Source organism: Podarcis liolepis (genome assembly GCF_965112155.1).
Source record: "Podarcis liolepis genome assembly, chromosome: 4".
NCBI classification, from domain to species: domain Eukaryota; kingdom Metazoa; phylum Chordata; class Lepidosauria; order Squamata; family Lacertidae; genus Podarcis; species Podarcis liolepis.
This window is the reverse complement of record NC_139558.1, coordinates 28,459,512-28,484,218: the sequence shown is the minus strand read 5'-3', so window position 1 is coordinate 28,484,218 and position 24,707 is coordinate 28,459,512. Positions and strand designations below refer to the sequence as shown.

The following is a 24,707-nucleotide window of genomic DNA, read 5'->3' as shown; positions in this document are numbered from 1 at the left end:
ATCCCTAACTCGTCACCCAAGGAAAACCCACTTTTACACCATTTTTAGAATCCCGCCTTTAAATCTGACAACCCCTTAAGCACATCTGCAAAGGGGTGGGAAACAAAAACAAAACCAGGTTGCATTTCTAAACGAGCTATTCAAATGGGGACGAAAAAGAAAGCAGAACAAAACGTTTGAAATGAGGGTGTTGATGAGCGCGACACGTTCACTTGCAAAAAAACAAAACCCAAACAAACAGGGGAGACGAGTCCCACACGCGAACATCTCCTTCCTCCTCCAGCATCCTAGGTGCGCTTGCACACCCACCTCTGAAGTTCTTGATCACTAATTTCTTGGACGTGGCCCCTCCACCAGCAGCTCCAGAGCCGGCCGGCCCGCTTCGGACGCCGGCCACAGCTGCCAGGGAAGCGGGCTTGGTGAAGCCGTTGGTGTGCCCCACCAGCGCCGACAAGTGCTGCTTCTTCTGGGGCTCGCCGGCCATGTTCGGCCCAGCAATCCCGGGGGTGGGTGGGGTGTAGATTTCCCTTGGCGCCCCTCCCCTCCTTCCCTCCGGCTTTCCTCTCAGTTTTGAACGACGGCTCTCAAAAGGGGGCGACGGTAATAACAACAACGGTAAAGATCCTCGCCGCCAACGGGGCGCCGCCTCAGCGACCCAGGCGCTTCCATGAGGGGCGCACGGAAAGCGAAGAAGGAAAAGGCCGGAGCGGAGCCCCCTTCCCGGCCGCTGGACTCGGCGTGCGGGAACAGCGAAGAAGCGGCAAGCAGCAGACGACGACGCCCCCGATGCCGCCTCACAAAATGGCTCCTTTGGTCCCCTCGGGTGAAGGCCGAAGCTGCTGCCTCCGCCGCGGCTCGGGGCGGCTGCTGAAAGCAAGGCCGAGGCGGCGGATGCGCCTCGCCGGGGCAGATACCTACGACTTCCTCGGCCCGGAGGAGGGCTCTAGCCTGCTGTCACGGGACTCGGGCAGGGGCCAGGCAAGGGGGTGGTGGGAGGCAACTGGCGAAGCAGCACCTCCGACACCGCCGCCGTTTCCACAGCAGCAGCTCGGCGTTAGGCAGGCCAAGGCCGCAATCCTATATCCACTTACCTAAGGGGTGGGGGTGGGCGGTGCGCGGGCGAGGGAGGCGCTATTTCTGCTTTGTTTTGCTCTTACGTTGTGTGGTTTTTTGCACAGTAAAAGGGCGCCGTGTGATTCTTTGCATTGTGAATTAAACGGAACGACAAATCAATTAGTCAAATAAATCAAAGAAACAAACAAACCACCCCCCATCTCCTTTGAACTCTACGCAAGTTCATTCTGAGTAGAGAAAGAGAAGCCAGGTTTATTCGTCGTGGGAACAAGCTGATACTGTATAGTAAGGTCACCAGACGTCCTCGTTTCCCGAGGACATTCCCCGGATTTACAAGTCTCAAGACCAAGCAGAAGAAGCTGCGAGGTTGGCATTCTGTCTGCCTCAGGAGACAATGGAGGAGAAGTGGGGTGAAGACAAAAAGCACTGGGAGTTGAAGTCCCAAAACATCTGGAGGGCTGAGTTTCCCTATGCCTGCTGTAGAGCTACCCATAGGGGAGTGACATGTTTTGTTGCAGCCGGGGCAGATGGAAGCCTCTGGGATGTGCTGCAGCAGATTATTATTATTATTATTATTATTATTATTATTATTATTATTATTATGTGAATTTATATACCGCCCTATACCTGGATGTCTCAGGGTGGTTCACAGATGCACCATTCACAGTGAGCAAAGATAATAAAGCCGTGACATTGACAGTTTATTTTCAGTTCTTTTCCTAACATGGGGTTTGCCATTTTGCAGCTGCAGAACAGCTGTCAACATTTTCACTGAGCTATCTAGCACAACTCAAATATATCTTTCCCTGTCAGTCACTACTATTTCAGTGTATAAATAATATATATGTATACACTTCTCAAATGTACACAACTTCACAATTGCTTACAAGGGGTAGGGCCTTTTAGCTGGGCTAGAACTATGTTGATTTGAACACAAAGTAAAACATTCATAACAGTTAATGATCCCCACTTGGCACAAAGTCTAGGCCCCTTTATTAAGAAGAAAGACCCACTGGGTTCAAGTATTCCATCAGCTTGCAACTTCACTCATTACTTGTGCAGTATGTAGGGCTGCCCATTGAAGGGGGCAAGTCACACTGAAATCAGTTGGACTTCTGGGTAAACATGCACCACCACATTTGCTGCTTTCCACATTTGTGTTTTGATTTGTTGGAAGCTGCCCAGAGCGGCTGGGGTAACCCAGACAGATGGGCAGCATATAAATAAATATTATTATTATACAAATAGTAAAAACATTACATGATTACATGTGGACTGTAGTCAGGTTTGCATGAGACTCTCACAGACTGAACGCGGGTTTGGATAGTTTGCTCGAGAGTCTGGGCCACTGGTTGTTGCAAATTGCAATTCTACTGTATAAATAGGTATAGAGATGGCATGTGATTTTCTACGTACATATAAAGATTATATGCAAACGCCTAGAAGGTAGGGCGGAACAGCAACAACAAAAATGGAACAACAGAACGGGATGAATTTAGCACCCCTGATCCTGTCATCTATATCGCCTTAAATCGGATAAAATCCTTCCCCGCCCCTAAGACGAACCCTGCGCCGGTTGCGATTTAAATAGGAGGCTTTGGTGAGGCCCCGCCCTCTTCAATCTAAGGTGAACGGCGAGCGGAGGCCCCGCCCACCCACCTCTGCCGGCCTCGCGAGGAGCCGCGACGCAGGCTGTATGGCCGAACATGTCACGTGAGCAGAGGGAGTAGGTGGAGCCTTGAGGTGGCGATAGCCAATCCGCGAAGGGGTAAGATCTCGGCGGAAAGGAAGTTCTTTTTCCCTCTAAGCTAACGCATCGTTGTCGGTGCGACTCTTCACTGCTGGGCTTCCTCGCGAACTGCCGAAGCGACGCGTCTAGGAGTTGCGTGTGCTGAAACTCGGCGGTAGGTCGTCAACAAGGGGCTCGCGGGGGAGGGGTCCGATGGAGTGGTTGTTCTGCGCATGCTCGGTGTGCAGCGTGAAGGACTTCTGGGGCGCTGCACGTCAGGATCAGGCAAGAAAGCTCGTCGCTCTCCTCCAACCCTGAAACCCGCAAGGCCTTTTTCTTTGCAAAGCATCTTTCGTAATAAATGTCTGAGCCTTTCAAGTGCCCCAGACCTTCCTTCCTTCCTTTCTGAATGTACTTCTGAACATGTGCAGAGTTCCTTTTTGGAATGTTGTGGTTCTAGCTTCCACGTCAGATAGATTATCACATCCTGGGGTGGATCATATTCTCTGCAGTTTCTCTGCTCTTTCTTTCTTTCTAGAAGTCTTGTGTGTATAGCAACATCTGATTTTTAATTTAGCTGGAACATAGCCTGCTGTGCAAAGGCAAGAGTCATATCCATTCTCCCACCCCTTTTTACCCAAGCATGCAAACATTTGAGGAGGGTTGACGATAGTTTCCCCAGTCTGGTCCACAGAATAACTCTTTTGTCATCATGATTCATAGTGTTCTTTTTGTTTTGTTTTCAGTATAAGGTGCTTACTTGCTTTGGAGCAACACCCTTTCAATGGCACATATCAGTATAAATCAGTATCTGCAACAGGTAAGTGATAGTTTTGTGGTGAATCTTACACATCCTAATTTGGAAGCAAGTGCCATTGAACTCAGTGGTGCTTACTTCTGAGTAGACATGTCTACCTTGGCCTTATCAGCACCACACTCTAATCAACTGAGCTAGCCATTAAAACTCTTATTAGAAAGTAGTTAATTGACTGGGCACAAAGTCCCTTCAAATTTTTACCTTTTTTTGCCTCACTAAAATCACCCATTGCTCACTGGTATTCTTTTAGCTGTAGGGGATATAGAAGGCTGGTCTCTGCATTGGTACAAGAATGAATGTCATATTCCCTTGCAGTGAAACTTGGAGGTTTCCCCACTCTTGCACCAGGAAATTGTCACTCTCCAGATGTTGTTCGACTCAAATTACCGTCAGTTGCTGGCAGCATGACTGCTGGCCAGGGATAATCAGAGCTGAAGACCAACAACATCTTGAGGGTAACAGGTTCTCCTCCCTAGCCTTTTCACCAAAATGGCAATTGACAAAACAAGGAATGAGAATATTTCTTACTGCTTCTGTGGGTATGGCTAGGGAATTTGTTCTATAATATTTTGTGTGTGTGTTCCTATTACAGGTGTTAGAATCTATTGACAGCAGAGATGGACTGTTTTGTGCAGAGTTGGTGTCATTTAAACATCCTCATGTTGCAAATCCTAGACTTCAGGTAAGAGATTTGAGTTTCCATCCTGTATACACTTTATCTGCAAGTAAGACTAGCAGAACTGAATGGGGCTTACTAAGCATGTTTACTATGGAGTAAAACAATAAAGGTAAAGGACTCCTGGACAGTTAAGTCCTGTCAAACTTGACTATGGGCTGCAGCACTCATCTTGCTTCAGGTTGAGTGAGCAGGCATTTGTCCGCAGACAGTTTTCTGGGTCATGTGGCCAGCATGACTAAACCACTTCTGGCACAACAGAACACCATGATGGAAACCAGAGCACACGGAAATGCCGTTTACCTTCCCACCGCAGCAGTACCTATTTATCTACTTGCATTGGCATGCTTTTGAACTACTAGGTTGGAAGGAGCAGGGACAGAGCAATGGGAGCTCAACCCGTTGCACAGATTCTAACCGTCCACCTTCTAATTGGCAAGCCCAAGAGGCTCAGTGGTTTAGACCACAGTGCCACTATGGAGTAAGCCCCACTGTACATGGTGGCCATTTATTCTGAGTAAACATGTATAATCATTAAAATCTTCAGCATTTACATTAAGGGAACTCAACTGCTCTGCTGTACAGTGGTACCCCGCAAGACGAACGCCTCGCAAGACGGAAAACCCGCTAGACGAAAGGGTTTTCCGTTTTGGAGGCGCTTCGCAAAACGAATTTCCCTATGGGCTTGCTTCGCAAGACGAAAGCCCATAGGGAAATCTCCGGGGACCTCTTTTAAATGCTAGCGGTGGGGAGCAAAGCCTTTCCCCCCCCCCGGCCTTCAGAAGAGGTCCAGGAAGGCTGGCGGGGGCCGAAAGGCTTTGCTCCCCAGCGCCAGCATTTTTAAAGCAGTCCGGGATAGCAGGGAAGCGCTTCCCGCTATCCCGGACGGCTTTTGAAGGCAGGAGAGGCATGCCGGCAAGTCTCCGTCAGCAGCGGCAGCGCTGCCGCTGCTGGCGGAGCGCTCCGCGAAGCCTGGGCGCACTAATGTCAGCGCGCGCAGGCTTCGGCATGCCGGCAGAGGTCCGCGAAGCCTTGGCCGGACCTCTTCTGAAGGCTGGCGGGGGGCAAAACTCTTTGTCCCCCCTGCCTGCCTTCCCAGGGGCTTTTAAATCGCCCCGGACAGCGGAGAAGTCCTCCGCTGTCCCGGGGCGATTTTAAAATGCCGCCCGCCAGCATTTTAAGATCGCCCCGGACAGCGGAGAAGCCCTCCGCTGTCCCGGGGTTTTTTAAAATGCTGGGGGTGGGAAGAAAAGCCCTTGTCCCCCCCCCCCCCAGCCTTCAGAAGAGGTCCGGGGACAGACTGTCCCCGGACCTGGTCTGAAGTCGGTTTCCCTAGGAACGCATTAATTGATTTTCAATGCATTCCTACGGGAAACCGTGCATCGCAAGACGAAAAACTCGCAAGAAGAAGAAACTTGCGGAACGAATTAATTTCGTCTTGCGAGGCACCACTGTATTTGTACTGAAAAGGTAATTTCTGCTGTAACCATTTCCAGTGTAAAATAATTGCATTCTGCTACATTGTTTTGGTTAGTTAATTTATAACCAGCTTCATGTTTCAACTATGTGGTTTACTTATCCCAACAAAAAGGAATTGGTATAATGCAAATTCTGCATTCAGTACCAAACAATACCCCTAATATTACTAATAACAGTTCCACATTTTAAGCAAGATAATTAAAAATGAATCTCTCTAAGCATTGTATATAAATAAGAACCACAAAAATAAAACCTTAATTACCAAGGCAAGCCATAGACCAAATAGTAAGATCTTCAGCAGCCCTGCCCATATGTTCAGCTCTTGAATACATTGTCTTTTATTGTACTTTATGAACTTGATTTACATGCGTAATTTTTTCTTGTCACATATTATAATAAATGTGTTTGCATGGATCTGATCACTTTCTCGCATATGCACACCATTTATTGAATATGCACTGACGTTCTAAATTTTCTCACAGATAATTTTAAAATGTTAGCGCAATAGGCCAATTGGCTACACAGGCCAATATTGCAAGCTTTATGAATGAAGAACTGTTGCAGTTGTTTTTGCACGCTGTTGAGTCAGTAATTGATTGCACAGTGTCCAACAAGCCCTGTTCCCCTGGTGGTTTCTTTCCCTTTTTGTTACATTCTTTTGCATGTAACAAGGTATCACATTTCTCATTGCATTTAATTTATTATTAGCTTTCATCTCCAGAAGAAAAATGTCAGCAAGTGCTGGAACCACCCTATGATGAAATGTTTGCTGCCCACTTAAGGTAAAACTTTTTGGGGGTTATGGCTTGAATTCTTGAAGATTCATGCTACAAGTTCTATGCATATTTTACCTAGGAGGGACATAAGCATTGGAAGCAGTGATAGTAAAAACAGAAAAACTGTAAGAGGAGCCCCAGTGCTCTGTATAATGTGTAACCAGGTTATGTGTATTCTCACTTGAAAATCAGTCCTGCTTTATTCAGTCTGTACAAGATTGCAGTCTGTAAGCTGGAAAGTAAAAAAATTCTGCTCGAATATCTTTAGTGTAGAGGAAAATAACAAGTATTACCTGTTGCCAAATACAAATTTTTAGACTTCAGTGCTGAAACAAACGTACTCGGAAGTAAGCACTCTGGGTAGATATGGAGTTTTTTTTTTGCTGAGCAAATAGGCAAAGAATTGCACTTATCAATCTAGCTAAAGAAAATAGTATAAAGCTTTGCTATTGTCTCATGAATCTTAATCTTTGTCTCTCCTCTTGATAGATGTACTTACGCAGTTGCCAACCACGATTTTGTAGAAGCTTACAAGTGCCAGACAGTTATAGTACAATATCCTTTATGATTCACTCCATTCAAAGTCTGCTATGGAATTCTGAGTTCAGAACCTTCAGCATGGCCTACGGAATAAACAAGTCTGTGTTATGACAATATGGGCTGCTGGCTGCATTCCCAGGAGAAGATAGTGTTGAACTGAAGGATATGGAGAGATGCTGGGCTTTTGTTAGATAACTGGACAAATGGGACATTTGTGCTGCTGGCTGGATGAACAATATTCCCCACCAGCCTGGTTTTATCCAGATGTTGGTGGGCTACAACTCCCATTACTCTCATCAACTAATGGGATTTGTAGTCCAGCAACATCTGAAGAGCTTCAAGTTACGGAAGGATGCACCTAACTTCGAGGTACCTGCATAATTGCCACCCCATTGTGGATGGAATTGCTTTTCTCCTTAAAAACCACATTTGCTGTTTGGTAGTGCTGTTATATCCATCCCTTGATTTAGATATCTAAGTGATACCGGTGGCATGGAGTGACTTTTGCCAGCTTCTGGTGGTGTGGTAGCTTCAGCCTGTATACAGACAACCTGGCTCCTGGCAGCCACCCTCTGGTAAACATCTGTAGTGAATTACTGAAATACATGGTCCATGAGGCTGCCCAGTCGCTGTTGCCAGTATTGTTGTCTGTGTTTGCGTTAATAACACATCATTATATAAATCATAGTGTATTAATTTTCCGTAACCCTTGGCACATCTTTCCTGAGAGCCTTTCAAGCACACAAAGAAGAAAACTGGTAAGTATCTGGTAAACGTTTAAGGAGAACTATGCCGTTGCTAAATAGAACGGACTTTTCACCTAGAGGCAAATGCCATTTCTTCTGTTGATGGTCAAAATGCCATTGCATTTAAAGCCATCTCTAAATGTTTCATCATTAGTTGTGCATAGGGCCAACTAAGGCTATTAGAAATCATGAAAACCAAGGTTGCACAGCTCCCAGCAAGAAGGATTGAAAGGACAAATGTGAAGAGAAAAGATGGAGCGTGGTGTAGGGGAGATGGTATCAAAGAGTACCATGAAAGGGGTATCTCTGAAGGCTATATATATGTGCTTGAGGGCAAACTTAAAACTGCCCCGTAAGCTGCTAGACTTGGGATATGTTGTATGCATTGTTATGTTGTATTTTATTTTTTTCCAGGGCTTTGCCTATTATGTATGCGGTAGCCCTCGATCTTCGAATTTTTGCTAATAGTGTAAGTAGTATCTTTAGTCACTAAGTTACTGGGTGCCAGTGAGGTTGCTGTGGGGGGGGGGTGGTGAAGGCCTATCTGATCTGGGGAAAACTTTGGGGTTTTTCTGTGCTCATCCTGAGACTCGCCTTGCCTTGGGAGCACTTGCTCTGCATATTGCTTTGAGGTTTTCTTACACTCAAGCAATATATAAATTTGGTTAAAGAAATTGTTCTTGGGGTCTTGTTTGCAGTGTAAGCAGGACATGCATTGGTTCTACAAAGCAAGCGTTTCCTACAGGGCAGTTGTTCTGACAGCAGACAATCTAATTTTGCTGGTTGTGGGGTTGGGAGGAGAGAACTGGCCTATGGTGTGTTTAAGGACATGTTGAAGATGTCTACTGCTCAGAGCAAAATGGTTAGACCCTTGATTGTGCAGCTGTGTGTTTGCAACAGGCAGAATGGGGGGTTGATTCATCCTTTTCGAATGCATGTTTGAGTTCTACACTTCATCTCGGTTACTGTTAGGAAAAGACAAAGGCCTGCTAGTAGGAGTATGACTGTGACTCTCGGTTGCTTTGTGTCACGATAGGCTGACCAGCAGCTGGCAAAGAAAGGCAAAGGCAAAGTTGGCGACATGTTGGAAAAAGCAGCAGAACTCCTTATGAGCTGTTTTCGAGTATGTGCCAGCGACACGTAAGTGAATATGCTGTTTAAATTGGACCAGGAGTAGCCTGTGTGTGTGTCTGTATATATGTATATAGGTGGCAGCTTGGTTAGGTTCTGTTGATTTTGTCGGTTTGCAAAAAAGTGGATCAGAGGCTTAGAGGATTTTCTTTGTATTTTAAAAAATCCTGTCTTTTAAAATACAATCTGATCCTGATGCATTTTTAATGTTTTTTATAGTCGAGCTGGCATTGAGGATTCCAAGAAGTGGGGCATGTTGTTTCTGGTGAATCAGCTGTTCAAGATTTATTTTAAGGTACGACCTTGAACCAAACTCCTAAAGCAATCCTGCCGTTTTGTGCTGATTTCCCTCTGCTAACATCACACTTGTTTCCAGATCAACAAGCTTCATCTGTGCAAGCCGCTGATAAGAGCAATTGATAGCTCAAATCTTAAAGATGAATACAGTATGGCACAGAGGGTGACATACAGATACTATGTTGGACGGAAAGCTATGTTTGACAGCGACTTTAAACAAGGTACTGTATTGGTTTATTTGTTTTTTGCCAAAAGTGTTGTGCACATTGATGTGGTTTTGTGCAGTTTTAAGCAGTTTGTGTTGGTGCATCTATCTGTAATGCCATTGTGATGTGATGTATTGCACTGGTGCAGTAGCGCTTAAGGTGAAGGTACAAACTACAGTTCTTCAAGCTGCAAGTTCTAGGAGTGGGTTAGTTAGCCTTGTTAGCTAAATCTCTCTGCAGATGCACTGCTGCCCATTTAAGAGTGCTATGGGCGCGTGACTCTTTCCTATCTATAATCTGTCATTTGAATTCTACTCAGTATTGATCCAGAGTAGATTCCAATGTATAGTTAGCAGAGTAACAACTTAAACATGTTGCAGGATCCTCCCCAAAAAGGCATTTTATCCAGCAGAGCTTTACTGCTACTGAAGGCAAATGAGCATAATGGTCACAAATCCCGTACATTCAGGATTGGCACTGTCCATAAGAGATCCAGTTGCAGCAGTCTTAAACTTGCAGTAACTTATAGTTTGACTAAATCTTAACACTAGATATAGAACACCACACCAGAAGGAAAAGAGATAGAAAGAGAGAGAATGAAACCCAGGCTCCATCTGGCCTATTATTATAGTCAGCATGACCTTGACAGAAAGAGATAACACAACCAGTTTAAACCAGCTGTACTCAGCTTTTCTGAAGGAATAACCCAAACACCATGAACCTTCTGCTTGTTTCTTTCACACAGAGAAGCTTCCAGAACCCTCTTGAATTAAGTAGAATAGGAAAGATCTCTACACATCAGATCAAGACTTACTAAGAAATGCAAACTGACATAATCCCCCCAACCTTTCAGTTTCAAATGAAACTATGGCTAGTATTACATCTGAACCACATGGTTTCATTAACCATAGTTAATGGCAGCCATGGTTAGAAATGGGTTTGCACTAACTGTGGTTTGTGTCGATGTAACACTGCCCATAGTTAGCCCTGAAGCTGAAAGAAGAAAAGGGGATTGTCCAGGAGAGAGCCAAGGAAGGGAGAATGCACAAAGCACTGCTGATGTCCTAAATCTAGTTCTGTGGTAATGTCTACCTGAAACTAAAGTGTGTGGAGTTGCATTAATATTGTAAGCATTTTATATATATATTTTCCCCCTCTAGTTTTATTGATATACTACTTTCAGTGTTCAAAGTAGGAGGAAAAAAAGAGAGGTAGTTTGGCTTCACATTAAGCCAGCCTCAGTTATATCTGTTGGGGGGCGGGGAGTGAAATGACCTGAAAATAAGTAAAATGGCTCTCATTCAACTTAGGTCACATACTTAAAAAAACCAAAATAGTGTGTCAGAGTCTTTTGCTTTCCCAAACACTTTGGTTTCTGGCAAACATTGGAAGGCAAAAGCTTATTTTAGAAGACATCTGAGGGCAGCCCTGTTTAGCTTTTAATGTTTAATAGCTTATTGTATTTTAGTGTTCCATTGGAAGCCGCCCAGAGTGGCTGGGGAAACCCAGCCAGATGGGCGGGGTATAAATAAATTGTTGTTGTTGTTGTTGTTGTTGTTGTTGTTGTTGCAATTCATGAAAGCTGATATCACAGAGCTAACAGTGAGTGTGGAAATAAATGCTATGAAACTTGACTATATACAAGCCACACTCAAATATGATGATAAATATTTTGTTTGGGTGGGGGAAGGAGTGGCGGAGGCTGGTTTTATTTCAGTGTGAATACTTGCAAATCTGTAAAATAAAGGACAAAAAGCCGTGAACCTTTTCCAGGTAGCTTTGACACCATTATTCTAAAAAGTGTTTTCTTACCATTGGTAAATATGGGGTATCTGTTTTAGCCATGGCATTAATCTTCTTTCTGTGTTTTCAGCGGAAGAATATCTGTCTTTTGCCTTTGAGCACTGCCACCGCTCCAGCCAGAAAAACAAAAGGATGATTTTAATTTATTTGCTGCCTGTGAAAATGTTACTGGTGAGTGGCATCTGAACATACCAAAATCCTTTTGGCATACTCCAGCGCTTTGTAACTACTATCTGTGTTTACCAGGCTGTTCAGACAAGTATAGGCTAGGGTGAACCTGCACAACATGTAACCTCTCAAGCTGAACGTGTGCCGCCACCACCACCTATGGAGAAATCCAGCCACATGCTTGATAACTAATCGGCGTTTAAAGTTCCTAGTTCGCAGCAAAACCAAGAGGTGTATTCAGCGCCTGGTAGCTTATGCTTGGCTTGGTGAATCACCAAGTCAATGGCGAAAATTGCAGATGGCTCAGTTGGAACTCTGCTGAGAACCATTCCAGAACAGAGGGCTGGAATTCTTCAAGAGCAGGGTGTCCTAAAGCTGTCAAATCAACTTCAGACTGTGCTTTGCTTTCAGGGCCACATGCCAATGATCCAGCTTTTAAAAAAATATGACCTCATGCAGTTTGCTGAAGTTACAAAGGCTGTGAGGTAAGTTTCATTTCTTTGATAGAATCTGACCTTTTATGAGCTGATTTCCACATTCACAACAGGGCTTCAGCTTCCTTCCGTCTCCCCATAAACCTTCCCTACTGCATAGAAAACTACTGTGTCCAGAAGAAGCAGTTCTCCTTTTCCCTGTCCATCCACATCCTTCCCTATTTCTATGTACCATATGTAGGAAAGACATGCTGTATGCATCTGCCCTGAAGCAAGCCTTTTCAAAACGCTTCTTAATTTTAAATTCCTCTAGTGAAGGGAACCTTCTTTTATTGAACGAGGCTCTGGCGAAACATGAGACATTCTTCATTCGCTGTGGTATCTTCCTTATTCTCGAGAAGCTGAAAATCATCACCTACAGGAATCTCTTCAAGAAAGTGTAAGGAGAGTATCACTCGTGTTGTCTGAAAGGGCAGTCTGTGATGAATATGTACTTAGAGTTATTATAATAATTTCTGGTGTTAAATACAGGGAAAAGCCATCTTGACTTGAAACATGTTACCTCTTGCCATTTTCGTTAACAGAGTCCTGTGACATTTTTAATGGCGGAAATAAACAAGCTGAAGTTTTTCCTTCAGAGCAATTGGTTCCTCTTACATCTAGGGCCTAATAATTAGAGAGCCAGTGTGGTGTAGTGGTTAAGAGCGGTAGTCTTGTAATCTGGTGAACCGGGTTCGCGTCTCCGCTCCTCCACATGAACTGCTGGGTGACCTTGGGCTAGTCACGCTTCTGTGAAGTCTCTCAGCCCCACTCACCTCATTTGTTGTGGGGGAGGAAGGGAAACGAGAATGTTAGCCTCTTTGAGACTCCTTCAGGTAGTGATAAAGCGGGATATCAAATCCAAACTTCTCTTCTTCCTAACTGTAAGAGTGCTGATTAAAAATGTATTTTCCTGTTTGTAGGCCTAGATTTACACCTTTGCCAGATATTCCTGGAAGCAGTTGTTAATGTAATAGCCATTATTGCTTTTCAAATCCATTTCTTGGTTTGAGATCTACCTGTTAAGATTTGGTTTAAAGACCAGGGAAGTTTTACCTGAAAAGGGAAGACCGTCCAGGATGGGGGAAAGACTGACTCTGACCCCTTTCTCTTGACTCTGCCTCTGGTCCTGCTGGCATATGAAGATTCAGCTGGGCTGCCATGTTTGTTTGTTTTGTTAGGCGACTCTCCCTTTTGGTAGCCATGATGCTAGTTACCTTGGAAAAAATTCTAGGAACATTTCACTGAATATGAACAAAACTTGTAGAAATCAAGTTAGGGGCAAGAAGTAAAAGTGAATTACATTGTGTTAACTTTGTTTTCTTTCCTTTTTTAAAAGGTAAAGAAGTTGACAGATTCAGGAACAACTGGCACAATCAGATTATCTTGCCCCCTAACCCTGTGCTTGCAGTACAGCCTTAGGTTTCTGTCCCACCTCAAAAATAAAGGAGGATGCAATGGATCCAGCTAAGCTTGAGATTTTAGTGACTAAGTGAGGTTTATTTCCCCCTTAAATCTTTGTCCATGTATTATAACAGGTCGCACCCAGCTTTGACTCTCTGCTGAGAAAAAAAATTTGGTTGGATTAGCATGGCCTGGCCTTTAGGTGGGGCTAGAGAAAGTATTTTGTACTCCCCCATTTACAGAAATATGAATTGGTACTTACAGGATAGAGATGGTGGGACTCCCATCTAGGTTTGCTACAGTAACTGAGGTGTGCTTGTTCTTCTTTCAGGTATTTGTTACTTAAAACTCACCAGCTGTCTTTAGATGCCTTTCTGGTTGCCCTGAAATTCATGAAAGTTAATGATGTTGATACGGATGAAGTCCAGTGCATTCTAGCTAACCTCATATATATGGTGAGCATCGTGGTTTATCATTCATCATGAACAAATGAAACCATTCTGCACAAACATGTTGTTGTCGTACCAGGCCTATATAAAACCAACTCTCAATTCATTAATGAACACTGGCAAGTTATTTGCTTATATGGTGGCATGCATAGACTTGTGCATATTCAGTGCAAATAGTTCATAAATCTAATATTAAAGTATTAAGCAAGGGGCATTTTCTTAGTGGTGGTTTTACGCACTACCACAATATGTGTACAAAAGGATGTCTGTTATCCTGTGCAGGCCTCTCACATTGCCCACTTTCTTTTCTGTAGAAAATGAAAAAGGTTTGCCATTTTTCTGGCTTTTCATCCACTATTAACTACACAGTGTCCCATTTAAGTAGCAAATGAAAAACTATTACTTTTATAACATGATGATATTATTTGGAAGCCCTGTGCACTTTACTGAATACATATCTCATTCCAGCAAAATCTATAAAGAGTTTTACCTTTGCAATACTAATATTCATTTTCCTGTTCCAGGGTCACATCAAAGGCTATATATCGCACCAGCACCAAAAGCTTGTTGTCAGCAAGCAAAACCCGTTTCCTCCATTGTCTACCGTCTGTTGAATCTGCTGTGACCTAAATGGAGACGTGCTGTCCATTGATGCTGGTTGCTGTTGGAGCAGGATGGAACTGGCCGTGAATTTAGACCAAATCTGTTGGGAGTACTCATGAGTATTTAAGAGACTGCTATAATGAAATGGGGCTTTCCTGCTTATTCCTCCAACCCAAAGCCACTCTGCACTGTCATAGGACCTTTTCAAACAGCAGGCAGGCAGAGGCTGCAGCAGGCTGGGGAAAATGGGACAATCTGGCGAGGCTGCCTTGTGGAACTGTGCTGGATCCAAGCCTTGTAGAAAACTGCAAACATTTTCTAAAAATTGTTTTTGTAACGTTGTGTTTTCTTTTGACACCCTTTGGTTAAATGTTACTGTAGCTGGAACAGTTGAAAATGTGTTTTGCAACCATTTGTATCTGATATTGGTTGACTAAATACTGAATAACAGTAAACATTTATCTTGTGGTATTTGTGTGTTCAAACGACAGAGAAGGGCTAGAAAATCCTCATTTTTTTCTGAGAGGATTGAAACTTTTATTTATTTAATTGGACGTTTTTAAAATGCTTTGGTGTGGCTTGTTTGCTTTCCTCATGCACTGTGTGCGACCTCCGTTTAGCATCTTTTGAAATAGTTGACTACAAGAAAAAAAGACATTGAATTTACAAAGAATAATAGTTTGTCTGGTTTTGTAAAATAGTTGCATAGCTCCATTTTGTTAAACATTCCGATTCCTTTCTGCAGTATGTATCCCAGGAGTCACAGAAATAAATGTGATAATTCCCACTGAAGAGACTACAGCGGTGAATAAGAAGAATGTTTTTCGCATAAATTTATAGTCAGATTTTACACCACGGTTTTATCAATCTATGCAGGTGACATTTGTCCTACATAGATGGGCTTTCATTGCCCCTACAAGATGGCATGTAGGACAATGTCTTAAAGTGTTGTCTGAAATCCTGTCACACAGGAGCACCCTTGCTTGCTAAAACTCATGCAAATGTAGCCATGGAAATCAAAAGGCACCAACAGTTGCAATAACTCAGGACCAGCTAGTACTGTGTAAATAAAGCTACATTATAAGTATTTTTTTAATGACGTTAGTAATGTGTTCTGTTAAAATGCATAGGCCAGGGCAAAAAGTTTTATTGTCAACAGTTAAGCGCACATAATTTTTACAACTGACTTCTACACAAATACCTACAAATGCCGGGCCTTGCCATTCCACATATTCCTCTGCCCTTGCTTTCAGTTAGTCCATTTTTTGCTTAAACCACATCATGTATCGTGTCGTCTTAGTGAATATAAATGTTTCCCACTTAGTTGCTTCTGTTGCCCATGGTTCTAAAACACCCGTCAGAAACCAAGTGCCTTTATAGTCAACAGCGCTAAAGCTACCTCCAGCCAGTAGTTCTCCTGATACTTCACGGCTATAGCCACAGAATTCCCTTGTTATCAGTGTCCTGTTGAGGATTTGCTTGCATTCGTCTCCGTTGAGGTACGAAACCGACAGCTCCGCCGTTGAACCTGTGGAGGTATTTCCATCGGCTTTCCAGCCACTGAGAGTGGCCTCCCGTTCCAAAATCAGCACGTGCTCTGCAAAATCCCTCTCTGGGACGCATATGGGCAGGTGGTGGCTGCTGCAGCCAATGTGCTGTTCGAGTTCCAGCAAAGCCAAGTTGTTCTCACCGGTGTCGCTATCATAGCGGATGTGTATGTTTATCTGTTTCACAGGTATTTCTTGCCTAGCTCTTTGCAGCCTGTTGATTCCTGTGTAAGTAATGATGTACCCGTTAGTTGTTGCAATAGCATTTGCTTGGAATAGGCTCACATTGGCAAACCGTTATTATAGCAATATTGCCTTGAATTGAAATAAGCACATAGTCATATCTCAATAGGACTTAACGACATTATACTCTGGCGATACTGTTAGTTTCCAAATGCATCTGGACTGTCCAGCAAATCCTTTTTTGGTGAGAAGAGCAAACATTTGATACGGAGCTCGCAGGAATGCATGTGTATGTTTACCGCCCTTTCACCCCAATTTTTATAGGGGCGGAAAGAAGAGAAACCACAGAATGCTACAACCTTAAAGGTAAAGGTAAAGGAACCCCTAACCATTAGGTCCAGTCGTGACCGACTGTGGGGTTGCGGCGCTCATCTCACTTTATTGTCCAAGCCGGCGTACAGCTTCCAGGTCATGTGGCCAGCATGACTAAGCCGCTTCTGGCGAACCAGAGCAGCGCACAGAAACGCCATTTCCCTTCCCACCGGAGCGGTACCTATTTATCTACTTGCACTTTGATGTGCTTTCGAACTGCCAGGTTGGCAGGAGCAGGGACCGAGCAACGGGAGCTCACCCCGTTGTGGGGATTCGAACCACCGACTTTCTGATCGGCAAGTCCTAGGCTCTGTGGTTTAACCCACAGCGCCACCTGCATCCCATACTGTTGTTGAAAATGTCATTTACTCTTGCCCAGGTCAAATCCTGAGTGGGTTGACTTGGCAAAGCTAGGAAAGTTCTCTAGAATTTTTACAACTCTTAATATGGATTTGGTAAGGTTGGGTATGTGTCACAGTCGCCTGCTTATCTTGGAATGCAATGGTGAAGTGTAATCTTTTGTTGGTTATCTACACCAATTGCCTGAACCAAAGTGGTTGCAGTCTTGTTAATAATAGTTCCTGCACAACCCCCAGTGTGAAATGTACGGGAAGTGCACAAAAAGTACCTTCATGCGCTTTTGCATTGCAAAGAGGAGACATGCCTGAGATGGCTGTGAGCTTTCAAAACGGAGATTTGTCATTGAAATTCTACTCAATATTGATCCAGAGTAGATTCCAATGTATAGTTAGCAGAGTAAAAATTTAAACACCTTGCAGGATCCCCCCAAAATAGAACAGAGGCATTTCATTCAGCAGAGCTTTACTGCTACTGAAGGCAAATGAGCATAATGCTCACAAATCCAGTACATTCAGGATTAGCACTGTCTATAAGAAATCCAGTTGCAGCAGACTAACTCACACTTACAATAACTTGCAATAAGTCTAAAACTTAACACAAAGCATACTATGTACAGAACACCACACCAGAAGGAAAAGATAGAGAAAGTGTGAAATCCAGGCTCCATCTGGCCTATTATTATAGTCAGCAAGACCTTGACAGAAATAAATAACAGGACCAGTTTAAACCAGCTGTAATCGGCATCTCCGAAGGAATAACCCAAACAACATGAACCTTCTGCTTGTTTCTTTCACACAGATAATTCAAGAGTGTGGTGGAAGCTTAAGTAGAATAGGAAAGATCTCTACACATCAGATCAAGAAATGCAAACTGACAAAAGGGTCATTTGGCTACCTACCAATCACAGCGATGACGGGAGTCAGCCGTGCACATTCAGCTGTAGTCAGGACAAAATTAGTTTTCAGTAGAACACCACCACAGAACCATTCTCCTTCTGAGTTTAAGAGCAGGACCTTGAAAGTACGGAAGACAGTACATGGCTCTGATTTAGCAATTTTAAGTCCATAGGGCAGAATACATCGTTCTTCTGCACCAGGGAACACACCATTACAGAAGAAAAGCTCATTTCTGGTGTAACCACAACCAGTCAAAGGGATGTTGAGTGCACTGCAAATTGGGCAAAAGTTTAGAGGGGCAGTTGAGAGGAGGGAAGAGAGCAAGCTGTGGTCTGAGCAAGGAAAGTGGGGGCAGACCTGCCTAAGCACTGGTTAGGCACATATTTACAGCAAGTGTGGATAAAGGCTGTGTTCAACATTTCACATACCTGCCAAGGGAATCCTCTCTGGATTGTTTCGGTTGCATCCAGCTGCACTGGTAAGTGGTCTTGATGTCTGCCGCATGCACACTGATCTAACAATGGTAGGTAAAAATATGGAGAAATGTTATGAGTGGCTTCCAGAACTTTGATTCACTTTTAATATTAACTTCTTTGTGGGAGGGGGGGGGGAGCCCAGACGCACCACTAAACCCAATCAGATCCCTGGTTGACAAAAACAAGCACAGTTCCTTTCCATTTAGCTACAGTTTTGCTCGGTGGGTTTTGTCACGACTCTGAAACCAGGTATTAATTTCTCCCCTTCAAATTTGCATTGTAAAGAAGGCTTGGGCTTTATACACGGCATGCCTGAGTTTTAAGGATGATGTGCACATGTCACAACTTTATGAATGTAATTTGTTTACTTTCTTCCACGGGAAAGAAAAAGTAATTTATTCCTATGGGTTGGTGGGGAAGGTACTGTTCTTTTGGGCAATGTTGCAATGGGGGTAGGGCTACCCAGTCTCCACCAAAAGGCGACCCCAATGGGTAGGCATCTCTGCCTGCAATGTCCAAGCATATCTCTCTCTCTCGCTCTCTCTCTCACACACACACACACCAATCCCTGCAAAATAACAGTTCTCTATGCATACTCCAACCAATCATAATGATATACATTTTTCTCACAGTAGTAGTAATAATAGCAACAGCAGGGGACAATCAGCAGTGCCCACTTATGAATGGAAGGAACCCCCAGGAACAGAATGGGACTTCCCCTTCTTCTCCTCCCCTCCCCACCACAGCTTCTCCACCACCAGAGAGTTGGGAGACAAAGGACCAGAAAAGAGAATTCCCTTGCACAAGCATTGACTCACATGAGGTTGGATATCATCCAGTCTTTGTACAGGGATGTACATAAGGACTTTCGGGGGGGGGGGGAATCCCTGCAATTCTTAGCAACCCACTAAGAGAGGCAGCTATCCCCGTTTTACAGAAGGGGAAGAATGAAGCAGCCACTGGATTTTATGACTGAAGTGATGACTTGAATCACAGTTCATTTCCTTAACTACTATGGTACATTGGCCCGTATTGTTGCCTCCTAAAAAAATTATTTTCTTTTCCATTTTCTAGACTTACCTTGGGGAAGGCATGATTTAGCATCTTTCCCAAGTTCATAGGCTTTTGCACACGAACAGCGGTACGACGTCAGTTCTGGATAGCAGAAGTGCTGGCAGCCCTCGTTTATTTCATGGCGGCACTCATTTTTAGCTACAGAAAAAAACACACATTTAAAACTACAGTGGTACCTCAGGTTACATACGCTTCAGGTTAGATACGCTTCAGGTTACAGACTCCGCTAACGCAGAAATAGTACCTCGGGTTGAGAACTTTGCTTCAGGATGAGAACAGAAATCGTGCTCTGGCGGCGCGGCAGCAGCAGGAGGCCCCATTAGCTAAAGTGTTGCTTCAGGTTAAGAACAGTTTCAGGTTAAGAACGGACCTCCGGAATAAATTAAGTACTTAACCAGAGGTACCACTGTATAGAACAAGCATTTAAACAAAGGACAATGTCCAGTGAATCCACTCACTTATGCAGAGGAAATATCCTTGCACAACAGGACTTCTGATTTCACTTCTCTCTGCTCCAGCCTCTGATGTACCTCCCAAAATCTAATCTAAGGGCTTCCTCAAAACTCCAAAGCAGTTTTGGGGGACTTCAGGAGGGAGAAATGAAGGAGAAGTTATGTTGCGCAAGCAGACGCCAGCTTGTACTATAACAGATCTCACCCAAAATTAACAATCAGCTGAAATTATCTTGCATAAATTAACATGGGCTCCCTTTCCCTAATATTTATTTATTTTTTCTTTGATGCTCAATTATTTTTCTAGCATCTACAGGCTTAACCACTAGTCCCTATTTTTGTGTGAGATACATGACACTTGCGGCATCCATTAATTCCTGGCAGCAATGTTTTCCAGAAAAGACTAAAGCTGTAATCCAGCTGTAACAGTCAGATTTCACGTTTGACTATGGAAGTCAAGAGTTTACCATTTATCTTGGGAATAAATTTAAAAGAAAGCAATTCACACATCCATCATTCGCCCGAAGAAAACTGCCTTTATGATCAGAAATGGCGAGTTGGGTTCAGAATTCCACCCATGGGATATTCTTATTAGAGAGCTGGAGGGAAGAGGTGACTCATCAGTTTATTCTCTCTGAAGCCCTCCATGCATCCTGAAAATCTGTTCAGGATGTGGTTGTTAAGACCCTCCCACAAGCAGCATGGAGGTGGCATGAGAAGCTGTAGGAGGAAGGTGGTGATTGGTGGAAATCACCTCCCATCACCATCTGTTTTAAAACTGAAGCATCTCCCTAGATCTCAGTTCTATCCGCAAACGGAAGGATCAAATATGTAACCTCTTGCTTGTCAGACAGAAAGGGGGACAATTGTGTACAACACCCTTGTGAATTTTCCTATGGCACCTAGTTAGCTATTGTTGGAAGATAGAGGTTCATAATGAGTAATTAATAATGATATTACGTGACATAGGCTGGATCTGGACACACCAAAGAAGCGTTTCAGGTTAAAGCATTGTTAATTTTAACAGGGAAAACAGGTAGAGAAAAATGGGCCTCCACATCACCGTCTGGTGGCACAATGTTATATTTAGAGAGATTGTAGGAAATGATGTGGCACATGCCTTTTTATAAAGAGAACATTGCCATTTACCAAAAGCACAGTTGCCTCCTTCAAAGCCATCTCTACAATCACATGTGTAGCTTCGGATGCTGTCCTTGCACACGCCATTATGCAGGCAGGGGTTGGAGGAACATGGTGCACCATCTTGGGGGGGGGGGAGAGGAAATATTATTAGTAAGTGCATTTAGAATAGTGAGAATATTTTCTGCTGCATCGAAATTGTTTTTGTGAACCCCATTCCCTCCCCTCTAAAAACCCACATTTCAATAAGGGATGCTGCCCAGTTTCAGTAGTCTTGATTTCAGAATGTGAATCTTGCCAACTCTTGGAAGGCATTATAAAGGTAAAGGGATCCCTGACCATTAGGTCCAGTCGTGGCCGACTCTGGGGTTGTGCCGCTCATCTCGCTTTATTGGCCGAGGGAGCCGGCGTTCAGCTTCCAGGTCATGTGGCCAGCATGACTAAGCCGCTTCTGGTGAACCAGAGCAGTGCACGGAAACACCGTTTACCTTCCCACCGGAGCGGTACCTATTTATCTACTTGCACATTGACGTGCTTTCGAACTGCTAGGTTGGCAGGAGCAGGGACTGAGCAACGGGAGCTCACCCCGCCGCGGGGATTTGAACCGCCGACCTTCTGATCGGCAAGTCCTAGGCTCTGTGGCTTAACCCACAGCGCCACCTGTGTCCCGGAAGGCATTATACCATCAAGTTAATCTGTATCCAAACTGCTTCCGAACCCAATTTTTCTGCCTGCTTGCTTGCTGCTGCTCCTGCAGTGGGAAGGGCAGAAATTTATACCCTTTGCAATATAGGAAGCTGCTTTAAACTGAGTCAGGCCAATGGTCCACCTCAGTTGTCTATGCCGATTGGCAGCTGCTCACCAGGGTTTTGTAGAGGGAACATCTCCTACCTGAAGATGCCAAAGATTGAACCTGAGACCTTCTGCGTGCAAAGCAGATTCTTTGCCAGTGAGCTATGGCCCTCTGACACTTGGAATGCAGCTGGGAAATTCAGCTTTCCTGGCAAAAACATGCGAAGTCTATTTTCCCGCACTTCTGGCATCTGTTTCACAACTGTAGCAGAGTGCCAAGTACCAGATAAGTCAATTTGGCTCATAAGTGGACTAAATCTAAACACTTCCCAAGTTTGAAACAGAATAATTGGGTTTTCTAGACCAAATTACTAATTGGACCAAAGCCTAACTGGAGTGGTTTGCCTCATCACTTATTTCAAGGGCAAATTTTCTGCAATAATTTGGCTCACACCCTACTTCTGTGATCATCTAGTTCATGAGGCAAGTCCAAGAATGGAGGAGAGCTGGAGGAATTGAATGGACTTGTTATTTATGTATTTTCCTTGCCACAAAACAAAAGAGCAAAAGGAAGTGCTATATTAGCCTCATAACATATACTCTATTATCAACAGATTTCCTCTAGTGTAATGAGCAACTCCAATAAATCCCTTAGTTTTTAATATAATATCCAATAAAAAAATCATGAAATATGAAAAACTACTTACCAAAGTAGCCATTCCAAAACTTGTCCTGGGGAAAAAAATGTAATGTTTTTTTGTTTTTAACAGTGGACCATTTCTCTCTCTCTCCCCCCCCCCCAGCAACATATTGTACCAAATATAGGATTACCACCTGATTTCTCTGACGATTTCTCTGTGTGATTTTGGACAGAAAAAGTTAATGGGGTCAGAAAGGCTGCTTAAAAGATCCTTAAAAGTAAGGGGTGAGAACCAATGTGGTACAGTGGTTAGAGTGCCGTACTAGGAATTGGGAAACCAGATTTCTAATCTCCACTCAGCCTAACCTACCCCACAGGGTTGTTGTGAAAAATAGTGCAAGAATGATTACATCTTAAGAACTTATCATTGGTTCAGCAATCTTAACGATTGCGTCATGAATTGGATTTCAATGCCAGGACTACAGCTTGATTGATACGCCCATAAAGGAAAAGTTTAGAATACATACAGTTTTCTCATTGTCTTCAAATACTTCTCTAGCCTCTTCATATGTGCACCTTTCTTCAAGGCATTCTCTTTCCAAATTACCTGGGAGGAACTCTTCGAAATACATGAATCTGGCACGCTTAGACCTTGCAACAACTTGATTTGCATCCCCGGCCGACAGAAACACTGAAAAGAGGGGAAAGGTGGAGGGGAGCAAATAGATGTTGCCCACAGACCTACTGGGCGCAATCTCTCTCCATGTGCATTTCGCTTCCTACGCATGGAGCGATCAGAATAGCTTTCTGTAGAGTCAAGCTGGAGGAACTTCTTCAACCTTTCCAGGCACCCTTTTGAGTAGGTTGTGTTAGTGGTGGGTAGTGCCACAGGCAAAAGTGTCCCAGAACTTTGAAATGTATTTCACAGACCATGTGACCAAACCACTAATTTTGGTTGCATCTGATGAAGCAGACTCTATTGCTGAGAGCTCACATATATACATGCGTATTATTTCAGAAAGTGCAAATTTGGTCAATTTGGCTTTAAAAATGTGAACCAAATCAAATTTGACTACCAAATAAACTGCATCTATATAAATCACGGAATCTGCCATGTGAGTCAAACCAACTAAGTTCCCACCTAAACATTAACTGAAGAAGACTGTATGGGGGGGGGGGAGTAATTCTCAAAGGTACAGATTAAATGACAAGTCTAAAAGCCCCCGACTCCCATGTTCTCTCTCATATATATATATATATATATATGGCAAATTAACACTGTTGTGGACAAAACACCATACCTTTCGATTCTGCCTGATGAAAAATGAATGCAAGGAAGAGAAACCATATTGTCCAGTTGTTGTGAGTTCCCATTTTGGTCCCCTTGGAACAGTTAACTGGATTTCGCCTGCTTAGCAGTTAGCTCTTGGGTGAAGTTACTGAATGACTAAAGTTTAAAGTTCAAGAACCCAGTAAGAAAACAGAAGGGCAATGGCAGGGCCTAATGTTTACAAATGGGAGCTCTGAAAGAAAGGACTTCTTCCCTACAGAAACAGAAAACAAGTGGCAGGAAGCATTCCAGGGTATCTCTACAACTGACCAAAACTTACTCCGTGTTGTGGCAAGATATTTCAACCCCCTTCCCTCAGCAGCTGAAAGCAAATTGGGTTCTGTAAGCGGGCGAGGGCATTGAAATACCCTAGAACTTCATCACCCCAGCTTGTTGTATGGATCTTTTGGGACTCCTGTCGCTGAACTAGGACACATGAAGCTACTTGTCTGCCCTAATCCAAAACAGATTGCATACATTCAGCAGCGATTACAGTTTTGCAATTTGTTCCACCCAAATGGTTTTTAGGAATTGAGATGCTTAAGAGCGTAATTACTGTAAATATGTGTACAATTTGCATTTGGCTTATGGATGTTAGGATTTTAGGAAGTTGGAAAACGCTGAATGTTATTCTGTTGAATCAAAATCTCTCATCTGTAACACTTTTTGGGAGGGGGGATACACATTTCTAGCACTGTTTCTGCATTGGTACTTTGCGGCCACAAGAGGGAGAACACACACAATTTAGTGGACAGGCTTTCTGCCAAGCTATAGACTGGGAGATTGTGAGTCACTAGAAAATGGGGCTACAATTCAGTGTATGGAATGAAACAAAGATCATGAACTATTAGCTATGTACATTCTCTAGCCAGATAAATACAGGGAGGTTGGCCCATTCAGATGCAGGCTAGCAGATGATTTGTGATTTCTGAATAGGTTGGAATACTAACTTTCTGTGGCAGCTCTCAACTCGCATGGCCTGATAACATGCTTTCAAAAAACAAAACAAACCCAGCAGCGTCCACAAGGCATAGAATTTGTTGCTACTGTAAAGGATGCGTTGTTGAAAATGAT

The 24,707-nt window shown here is 43.7% G+C and overlaps 3 protein-coding genes across 4 annotated transcripts in view; 1 reads left to right on the top strand and 2 right to left on the bottom strand.

Moving 5' to 3' along the window:
* Positions 1 to 1,103, bottom strand: part of CUL4A (cullin 4A) — a 31,842-nt gene extending 30,739 nt beyond the window's left edge. Inside the window, exon 1 of the mRNA XM_083501181.1 lies at positions 310 to 1,103. Coding sequence (XP_083357307.1) covers positions 310 to 484 — 175 coding nt within the window. The 5' untranslated portion in view covers positions 485 to 1,103. The remainder of the gene's footprint in view (positions 1 to 309) is intronic.
* Positions 1,104 to 2,801: 1,698 nt separating this feature from the next.
* PCID2 (PCI domain containing 2) lies at positions 2,802 to 14,826 on the top strand. 2 transcript variants are annotated; one of them, XM_083501278.1, is made up of 15 exons: positions 2,802 to 2,978; positions 3,550 to 3,623; positions 4,213 to 4,302; positions 6,484 to 6,557; positions 7,041 to 7,108; positions 7,810 to 7,849; positions 8,252 to 8,306; positions 8,874 to 8,977; positions 9,188 to 9,263; positions 9,345 to 9,486; positions 11,345 to 11,445; positions 11,854 to 11,927; positions 12,190 to 12,315; positions 13,651 to 13,774; positions 14,293 to 14,826. In XM_083501278.1, the coding sequence occupies exons 2-15, from the start codon at positions 3,588 to 3,590 to the stop codon at positions 14,380 to 14,382; spliced, it is 1,200 nt and encodes a 399-aa protein (XP_083357404.1). In that variant the 5' UTR covers positions 2,802 to 2,978; positions 3,550 to 3,587; the 3' UTR covers positions 14,383 to 14,826. The 2 variants fall into 2 exon arrangements, with proteins under 2 accessions (XP_083357404.1, XP_083357405.1); XM_083501279.1 differs by lacking the exon at positions 2,802 to 2,978 and adding an exon at positions 3,051 to 3,157.
* A 677-nt stretch (positions 14,827 to 15,503) lies between these two features.
* On the bottom strand, positions 15,504 to 24,601 carry PROZ (protein Z, vitamin K dependent plasma glycoprotein). Its single transcript, XM_083501277.1, has 8 exons — positions 23,605 to 24,601; positions 22,831 to 22,994; positions 22,371 to 22,395; positions 20,881 to 20,994; positions 19,286 to 19,417; positions 18,158 to 18,243; positions 17,732 to 17,846; positions 15,504 to 16,142 (listed from the first exon to the last, which is right to left on the bottom strand). The coding sequence occupies exons 1-8, from the start codon at positions 23,675 to 23,677 to the stop codon at positions 15,625 to 15,627; spliced, it is 1,227 nt and encodes a 408-aa protein (XP_083357403.1). The 5' UTR covers positions 23,678 to 24,601; the 3' UTR covers positions 15,504 to 15,624.
* Positions 24,602 to 24,707: the final 106 nt, after the last annotated feature.

Bases quoted from the DNA above. Each gene is read 5' to 3' on its own strand.
- PCID2 (XM_083501278.1), top strand. From the start codon at position 3,588: ATGGCACATATCAGTATAAATCAGTATCTGCAACAG. The intron at 7,850-8,251 runs GTAAGTATCTGG...ATTTTTTTCCAG, and splicing joins GCACACAAAGAAGAAAACTG to GGCTTTGCCTATTATGTATG. The intron at 9,487-11,344 runs GTACTGTATTGG...CTGTGTTTTCAG, and splicing joins TGACAGCGACTTTAAACAAG to CGGAAGAATATCTGTCTTTT.
- PROZ (XM_083501277.1), bottom strand. From the start codon at position 23,677: ATGGGAACTCACAACAACTGGACAATATGGTTTCTCTTCCTTGCATTC. The intron at 18,244-19,285 runs GTAAGTCTAGAA...TACCATTGTTAG, and splicing joins TAAATCATGCCTTCCCCAAG to ATCAGTGTGCATGCGGCAGA. The intron at 17,847-18,157 runs GTATGTGAAATG...CGTACTTTCAAG, and splicing joins AGAGAGGATTCCCTTGGCAG to GTCCTGCTCTTAAACTCAGA.